We start from the raw sequence: 8,755 nt of genomic DNA on the forward strand, positions 1-8,755 counted from the left end.
GAATAAGCCAAAGGTATACTGAGTATTTACTTTTTACTAAAATATAATGCACCTATGATATATTACTTCATAATGAATTTGTACTTGTAACACAAATAAAGTACACTTTAATATCATATCACTAATCAAGCATGTAATTAGTCCCTACACAGGCATATACAGTGATGTGAATAAGTTAGGACACCCATGCTAAAGTTGCCTAAAAAGAGGAATAAAAAAATCATCTTTTGGAAATTGATCTTAATGCCTTAATTAGAAAAATGAGGAAAAATCCAACCTTTAAGGACACCAATTTTCTTTGTGTATGAATAATGTATCATAAATAAATAAATGTTCTTCCTTAAAATACAGGGTGCATAAGTCAGGACACCCCAATGTTAAGTTCCCATAGAGGCAGGCAGATTTTTATTTTTAAAGGCCAGTTATTTCATGGATCCAGGATATTATGCATGGTATGGGGTACTTTGGGGTAAGATCATCTTTCAATGCAAATCAAACCAGCCATTTGGCTAACTGAAATAAAACCATGCCAATCTCTAAGTATGGTGAAGGGTGTGTGAAGATATGGGGATATTTTAATTCCAAAGGCCAAGGGAACTTTATCAGGATATATAGTATCCTGGATCCATGAAATAACTGGCCTTTAAAAATAAAAATCTGCCTGACTCTATGGGAATTTAACATAGGGATGTCCTGACTTATGCACCCTGAACACATATTTATTTATGATACATTATTCATACACAAAGAAAATTGGTGTCCTTAAAGGTTGGATTTTTCCTCATTTTTCTAATTAAGGCATTAAGATCGATTTCCAAAAGATGAATTTTTATTCCTCTTTTTAGGCTACTTTAGCATGGTGTCCTAACTTATTCACATCACTGTACTTTAAGTATACTATAATTATAGATATAGTATTACAATAAAATGTATATATACTTAAAGTTATGCTTTACTACAAATTAATTACAACTATAATATAGCCTACTTAGTACAAAATTAGTTGTTTCAAAATAGCACACTTGAAGTTACTATTCATTAACACACTTGAAGTATACTGTTTCACCAGGGCTTGTTTGTGCTGGAAATGGCTATTGCTCCACTCATGTACAGGGCTCCAGAGCAGCATTTACTTTTGTGTTGCTTGGTAACACATATATCTTAGATTCATTTTACCATTGAATTCTGGCAAAACATACATGTCATCATACACTGTGTGGTAAAGATATATTTTGAATTTATACTGTCCCTTGTTTTCCTTTAAAGAACCAAAGACTGTCCTTTATTTTCCTTCCCTGAAGTTGGCAACCCTTCTCTTGCTCTTGTGATATTATAACGGTTATGTCAGTCATAGATCTCGCCTATATTTTGTCATCACGATAAGGCGGGACAGCGCTGAATGGGAAGTGCGCGACGATGGCTGTAGGCGGAAGTGAGGCTTCCAGAAAGTGCGAGGGCGGTTGCGCAGGGAAGTGGGGAGGCGGTTGGTCGGATGGCTGCTATTCGGTTTACATAACCCAAACATTTACTGTGATTTCTTTAATAGACCACACGCTATATACCCACATAATTAAACCATTAAAAATTATTATTATTGTGTGGACTAAGTCCGTTAAGGTTGCATTGCTGGAAAAAGCAGAGTCGTGGTGCGCGCCTGCAGAAACATCCATCTGCATCTTCTTCCCCGGACAGTCAGTTGCGGTGCTGCTGTAGGTGATTGAGGAAGCCCTGCCCTGCTGCACACACCCGCAGCTCACTAACTGCAGACGGGATTTGCAAACACTGTAGCCAGGTTAGTCAAGAAGAGGCGTGCATGGAGACGGACGTGTGTGCGCGTGATGCCACCGGGAATGTTTTCCTTTTGTCCCGGCCGTTGATTCATTCTTATTCGTTATACCATCAGCTTAAACATTCCTGGGATCACCATCCGTGACCCTGTCAGTAGCAGTCATTAAAGCACATCTATGAAGCGTTAATCTTTACTGCACAACCTCTGCTGTGTGTTGGCTTCTTCATCCGGGGGCCATCATCATCCTCATCCTCATCACCATTAGGACTAAAAAGCAAAACAGGCGCTCTTTGTGCGGCGGTTTGATGTGTGTGCTTGGCACGCGCGAAACTACCCTTTAATGATCTATATTTTGCTCGGAGTGAATATCATGACAGCTGTATTTTAGCCTACAGCTACGAAATTAGGACTCAGTCTGAACTAGTCAACAATTGCATTCATTTCCTTTACGTCAGCACGGCCGCTCATTAGTATTGTTGTATTGTAGCACCTGTGTTTGTGTCGTGGAGAATGAGCGCTGAGGAGAATCCCGCTGCTGAACCTGCGCCTGTGATCGACTTGCAGGGAGACGGACGCTGGATGTCACAGGTGTGCTCCATTGTGAAAGACTTCTGTAGTCATCGTGCATACTTGTAGCCTAACAGAGCTGTGCAAAATATTTTCCTCTTTCATAACACCTCGGATTTATTTTGCTCTATATTGTTGCAGCACAACCGGTTTGTGCAGGAGTGCAAGGATGCGGAGCCTGATGTTCTGTTTGTGGGGGACTCAATGGTGCAGCTTATGCAACAGCACGAGGTGATTGTTATCTCGTTAATAAGTCAATCCCAGTAAGAAGATACTTCTATCCAAATACAAATCAGAATAGCAGAAGCAATGAATCCAAGATAGACCCAAAAAACTATTAGGCTATTGCTCCCATTCTAATCTTCCAAAAAATACAAGAGTACAGTGCTAGAGAGCAGAAGTGTCCGTGCAAAATATTGAAATGCACTACACATGTAATGGTATTAAGTGGTTTGAAAGCTGAAATATAATAAATTAAAATATGAAATTCAAAATATACAATGAAGGTATCAACAACTAAACTTTCCCATGAAAATTTTTAATCTGAACCACTCTGGAATACATAATTTTGTTTGGTCTTTCATGGCATTCAGTGGTCAGATCTTTTTGGATAATGACCGTTGAATAATTGAACTGTCATGTGGGGCTCCACAAATATTGGGACCCTTGGTAAAAATGAGCAAACCTGACTGTGAAAACTTGTTTATGCCATTTCTCCTCTTAGTCTTTCATTCAAATTCACAAAAAATTAAAAACCTTTAATTGAAGTTAACTGACACAAAATATAAATGTGTAATAAATTAAATAAATATGGGTTTCTCCAAAATATGTGTGCCAAAAATATTGGCACCCCAACAAATTATAATGAGTAACAATCTAACTGAAGTATATTCCCATTCAAATGGCAGGTTTTTAAATTAACCTTAGTGACCAGGAACAGTATAGTCATCATGAGTTCTTGTTTCACTGGATTCTAAATATGTCGTGACACACAGGCCAAATTCCTATAGTCATCCATCAATATGGGAAAGACCTGAGAATACAGTAATAATGTGTGTCAAAAAGTTGTTGAGCTGCACAAATCGTGAGAAAATAATAGTTTAATTGTTGGAAAACTCATTTACATTATCTGGGCAATAATTTAGACGTTTAAATCAACTGGAGATTGTAACAATCTTGGAAGAGGATGTTTCTGTATTAGCCCCACACACACTGAGGAGGGTGGTTTGAGTTCCCAAACAAACTGTTAGGATCAAAGTTGTAGAACTGCTGATGCTAGTCGGGTCTTGGGGTCAGAAAGTCTCCAAAACTATGATCAAACCTCAACTATAGAACCACAACTACTTTGGAAGGGTTGTGATAAAAAAGCCGTTGGTGACCTCAAACAGCAATCTCATTCACCTGCAGTTTGCCAGGTGTTACTGGAACTTTCAATGGGACTGGATTTATCAGATGAGACCAAAATAAAGCCAGAGTTGGGTTGGGCATAGACAGAAACATAGACATGTAGAAATGAACCTCATCTTTAATGCTGTAGGGCTAATTTTCCTCCAAATACCCTGGAGAACTTGTTAGGATACACAGTTTCATAAACTCCAAGTACCAGCAGATATTAAATCAACACCTGACTGAACCTGTCAGGAAGCTTAAACTGGGCCATGGTTGGATCTTCCAGCGTGAGTGATCCACATGTCAAAATAAACAACAGAATATTTCATTGACCACAGAATGAAGGTTTTGCAGTCCCCTGACCCAAACCCAATAAAACATGTGGGATGAGCTGAAGAAAAGAGTCCACAAGCATGGACCTCTCAGATCTCTGTTGCCATATATTCATTTATCAACCATTGTAGGAGAAGATCCAGAGCTGTTATCTGGCAAATGGATGCTGCACAAAGTAGTAAATGAAGGAGTGAAAATAATTGTGGAATACTTATATTTGATTTATGATAAGATTTTTTTTTAACCATTTGACTGAAAGAAATAGCAAAAAATAATTTTCACAGTCAGTTTTGCTCATTGATCAAAGGTACCAATATATTTGGAGCCCACTGTATCCTAAATAGAGTAACAACAGTAGTCTCTAAGCTGCTAGTAAAATAATTTAAACATGCATGTCATGTTTGTTTACTTACTGGTAATTATCCATATATCTAATAGGATAGTATTGCAATAATGACACTTAAAGGCAAATTTAAAATGAAAAAGGTATGTCTCTTTTGCTTATACACTATTGTACACCTGATTTTGTCTGTTGTTAATAATCAACATTTATAGTTTTTTTTAAATAGATGTACATATTGGTTTACATTTGGTTTGCAATTGTTTATTGGTGCTGGTCTCAGATGTGGAGGGAACTCTTCTCACCTCTCCATGCTCTGAACTTTGGGATTGGTGGAGACACAACCTGTAATGTGCTGTGGAGACTACAGAATGGAGAACTGGAGAACATCAGACCCAAGGTGAGGTGGTTTGTTGTAAATAGTTTTAACAACATTTACCATAAAGTGAAATGTGTGTTCACCAGTTGTAACTGTGTCCTCTTTTTTTTTTATCCACAGGTGGTGGTTTTATGGGTAGGAACTAATAATCATGAGCACACTGCGGATCAGGTTGCAGGAGGAATACTGGCCATCGCACAGTTACTTCTGTCTCTCCTCCCCAAGTCCAAAATTATTGTTTTGGTGAGTTACCTAAATCACTATGTCTATATTATTGTATCAACTTTCAGCAGTTCAGTTTCAGTTTATTTTTGTCAAAGCTGATCAGTCGTAATTCCTGTCATTCAGGGCCTGTTGCCAAGGGGAGAGTTTCCTAACCCCCTGAGAGAGAAAAATGCATCGGTGAACAATTTACTCCGTGCATCTCTTCCTCGACTCGGCCATGTTCAGTTACTTGATGTGGGAGGTAGTTTTGTCCACTCAGATGGGACTATTTCCTCACGAGATATGTTCGACTTCCTGCATCTGACCGCTGGTGCATACAGGACCATGTCGACGACCCTCCATGAGCTGCTGCTTCAACTGTTGGACGAAACGCCTCAAGAGAGGCGGGCCTCACTGGTTTAAGAAGGGCACCACGTTGGCCATTCATTGGAGAGGCAGGGTTAAGAAATGTTGGATATTCAGGATGTACTTAAAATACTTAATTTAGAAAACGAAGAAAAATGCAAAAAGATCAGCAAACAAGGGGATGTTATACAGTGACCAATTTTATAGGATAAGTATAAACTGTGTATATGTTTATAAGATGCAGAATAGACTACAGCAGGAGAATGAAGAATAGATATGTGATAAGAAATAGTTTTTCTTAGGTCATATTGCTTTGCAGGTGGGACTGGAACTTCTTCAAAATCTCATTGTCACTGTCTCAACAACCTTTACTAGTAGCACTTACTCTGCCAGCTTCTCCGTGCCTTCATAAATGCACGCGGTCACACTCACAACAGTGTTATGATGACAGCTACATGATTCAGTTCACACAAGAGAAATCATGCCTTTGAAATATCAGCTTTTGTCTTATTCCCATTTTTAATTTAAAAAATGTTTTTTGGCACAGAAGCATCTGAAACTTCCTCTTTCGCCCTCTCGTATTCCCAATAACAAAAATATGATATATTAGAGTAAGACTGGATTGATCAAACCATATAATTCCTTGTGTGTGTGGGTTTGTGAGTCTGAGAATGAGAAAGCTCCTAATGCACAACCACAAGGTTTTCAGTGTTAATTTTTATCTCACATGTTAATAATAATATTCTGTAAAATATTATTAAGAGCTGAGTATGGGAGAGCCAGTGGGCAAGAAGTGTGTGTGTGTGTGTGTGTGTGTGTGTGTGTGTGTGTGTGTGTGTGTGTGTGTGTGTGTGTGTGTGTGTGTGTGTGTATCATATATCATCTGTTAGTATTAATGTACTCTGTGGAAGTGCTTATGTAGCTGGTGAATGTGAATGTTTTTGTGTTCGAGTGTAAGAGATCAACCATCTATAACTATTTGTCTGGTCCGCAAAGCGTGGACTATTACTGCGGCACAACTGCCACATGCTTCAGATCCAAGAATTCCAATAAATTAGCAGGGATCTAAACTCATGTGTGTACACTTTCTCTCACATGCTGTCAATATGTGATGCTTATTTCAGTTTCTTCTTACAGCATTTGTACACGATGCTAGTATTATTCTTTCAAACTAATCATGTGAATCTGCATTTTCACCCTATCTCTAATTCAGATTCACAGCAAACTAAGAGTTTCTACATCCAAATTCATAACTTAATACTGTAATAATATTTTACTATAATCCAAAAAAATTATAAATTAAATGATGGCAAAATGAGGGAAAAATGAGTTATTGAGAAGTGACTCTGGAAATCAGTTCACAAGGAAAGTTACTACAGGGCAATGTGTCAATTTTGGGTTCTGATGTGACAGGGATTCATGCAGGTTGCATGAACTGACAAACAGTGATACATTACTGCTGATGAAGCTCAAATGGAGCTCTGTTCTGATGATACAGACTTAAGCCACTTCGATAACCTCATCCTCTGTATATTAGCATATAGTGGTCACAACCTATACTGTTTGACCCTCTTTGTGTGCCCATTAAAGTCATGAGGTGGTAAAGTCTATGTGAAGTACAAAAAAATAGTTAACTCATAAATCATAAAGAGTGCATCAAAGATGTACACTTATGTATTTTGACCATTTTTTAAAATAAGGTTTTAAATTATATGTTAAATTATAGGTCTATATATGTATTTTTAATTTGTTTTAAAATATTATGTATATATATATATATATATTTAAGTCCAGCACTTGTGTAGTGTAGCAGGAAGTAGTCAAGATTTTAGGCAGGGTTGCTAACTCGCACGCATCTGGTGTGACACTCACGCATGCAGCCTCAATCTCACGGTCTCACGCTCAACAAAGAAATCTCACGCTAAATTAGACATTCTTCTGTGCTGTATTTTTTTTTGCTCATGTGCACTAATTTCCGAGTTACTATAAGCAAGTTCAGGCTCCTAACTACTGATTGGACCACTGCATTTTCTCACGCAGAGAAAAATCGCGGACAAAGAGGACACTAACACCGACAGACTAGACAGAGAAAGTAACTTTTGATCTGGAACAAATTCTCAGCTGCCAGATTCTTTCAATATTTCCAACGTTTTGACGCTTTTAAATGTGACAGATCGCTGTAGCGCGTCAGTTCAAACGGCACGTGATACAGTAGCCTACACTGACAAACCCACACTGACCCCCGTAAACAAATCTCACTCCAAGCAAAACTCAAAAGTTGTCAACTCTGTTTTAGGACATATATAACTTCAATTTTAATGAACAATGTTTACCACATCATGTTCACATTTTTGTAAAGAAATCAGCATTATGGTAAATTTATGAATACTAAACGGAAATGTCTATAGTTTTGAGTCAAAATGCCACTTAGCATAAGCTAATCAAGGTAATTTTACTCAGGAATCTGAGGAGTTGAGTACATCAAGGGACAAAGATAACTGATTGATCAATGACCCCGGACTGGTGATGGACCTTTTCCACGATAGCTGTAGATAAAATTTGACTTGGAGCCGAAGGAGGTGGAGGTCAAGGTTTGCTACACGTTGCCAAATCTTTTATGACACTGAGATGTAATCACATGGATTTGTTGTGTTCAATGACAAACTGCTTAATCACAAACTCATAAATGCCTGGTTCTGCAACAAGCTACTAATCATAAAAAAGAACCTAAAAATATTGCTATATCTGTCTTTAATTGCTGAATTACAACAATTTAATTGGCATTAGTGAATTTAGAGTTTCCTGCTCCAATGGTGAAGTGTATTAGGGAAAAATAAATTTAATATGTGTCCTCAGAATCATTGTTTGATGCAATTAAACATCTGCATTTTGATTCACAGTGGTTTATCAAAGCAATATCTGAAAAATTATTTTCAGAAGATTTTGTTTTATTCCAGTTAAAAGATTTTATCTGACAGATAAAATAAAATGGAATATTTTACATGTAATTTGTGTTTTGTGAGACTGACAATGCATTGACGTGTCTACAGATATCTAAAATGTGTCATTTATTGCACCTACCCTTTGAACCTCTGATGTGTAAGAGGACAGGGTTCCAACTCCACACGCACTGTTCCTGCCCTATATAAGACCTTTGCCTCTGCTGTCGGTCCTCGAACATTCAGAGCAGCAAAACTCAGGTAAGGCTGCAAACCAGCAGGAGAGCAAAATTGGATCAAGACCATTCAGAATGCAGAGGCCAGGAGTAAAGATAGAAACAATGAGAACATAGATATTAGCATAGACACAGTTGAACACAATATTTGTGTAATATAGACCTTGCTAAAAAAGTACTTTGATGGTATAATAAGAGTATTCTCTTTCAGGG

The 8,755-nt window shown here is 37.8% G+C and overlaps 1 protein-coding gene across 2 annotated transcripts; it reads left to right on the forward strand.

The window, feature by feature from the left end:
• Window positions 1-1,428: 1,428 nt before the first annotated feature.
• Window positions 1,429-6,437, forward strand: pafah1b2 (platelet-activating factor acetylhydrolase 1b, catalytic subunit 2). 2 transcript variants are annotated; one of them, XM_077231253.1, is made up of 6 exons: window positions 1,429-1,792; window positions 2,277-2,377; window positions 2,498-2,587; window positions 4,702-4,818; window positions 4,918-5,040; window positions 5,146-6,437. In XM_077231253.1, the coding sequence occupies exons 2-6, from the start codon at window positions 2,300-2,302 to the stop codon at window positions 5,422-5,424; spliced, it is 687 nt and encodes a 228-aa protein (XP_077087368.1). In that variant the 5' UTR covers window positions 1,429-1,792; window positions 2,277-2,299; the 3' UTR covers window positions 5,425-6,437. The 2 variants fall into 2 exon arrangements, with proteins under 2 accessions (XP_077087368.1, XP_077087367.1); XM_077231252.1 differs by lacking the exon at window positions 1,429-1,792 and having other exon boundaries at window positions 2,186-2,377.
• Window positions 6,438-8,755: the final 2,318 nt, after the last annotated feature.

The sequence above is a fragment of the Siphateles boraxobius genome, unplaced genomic scaffold (genome assembly GCF_051911475.1).
Source record: "Siphateles boraxobius isolate OS27281-9 unplaced genomic scaffold, OSU_SipBor_1 16, whole genome shotgun sequence".
NCBI lineage: Eukaryota > Metazoa > Chordata > Actinopteri > Cypriniformes > Leuciscidae > Siphateles > Siphateles boraxobius.

Excerpts from the sequence above, each read along its gene's own strand:
- pafah1b2 (XM_077231253.1), top strand. The coding sequence starts at position 2,300 with ATGAGCGCTGAGGAGAATCCCGCTGCTGAACCTGCGCCTGTGATCGAC. Across the intron at positions 2,378-2,497 it reads ACGGACGCTGGATGTCACAG|CACAACCGGTTTGTGCAGGA; the intron begins GTGTGCTCCATT and ends ATATTGTTGCAG. Across the intron at positions 2,588-4,701 it reads AGCTTATGCAACAGCACGAG|ATGTGGAGGGAACTCTTCTC; the intron begins GTGATTGTTATC and ends TGCTGGTCTCAG.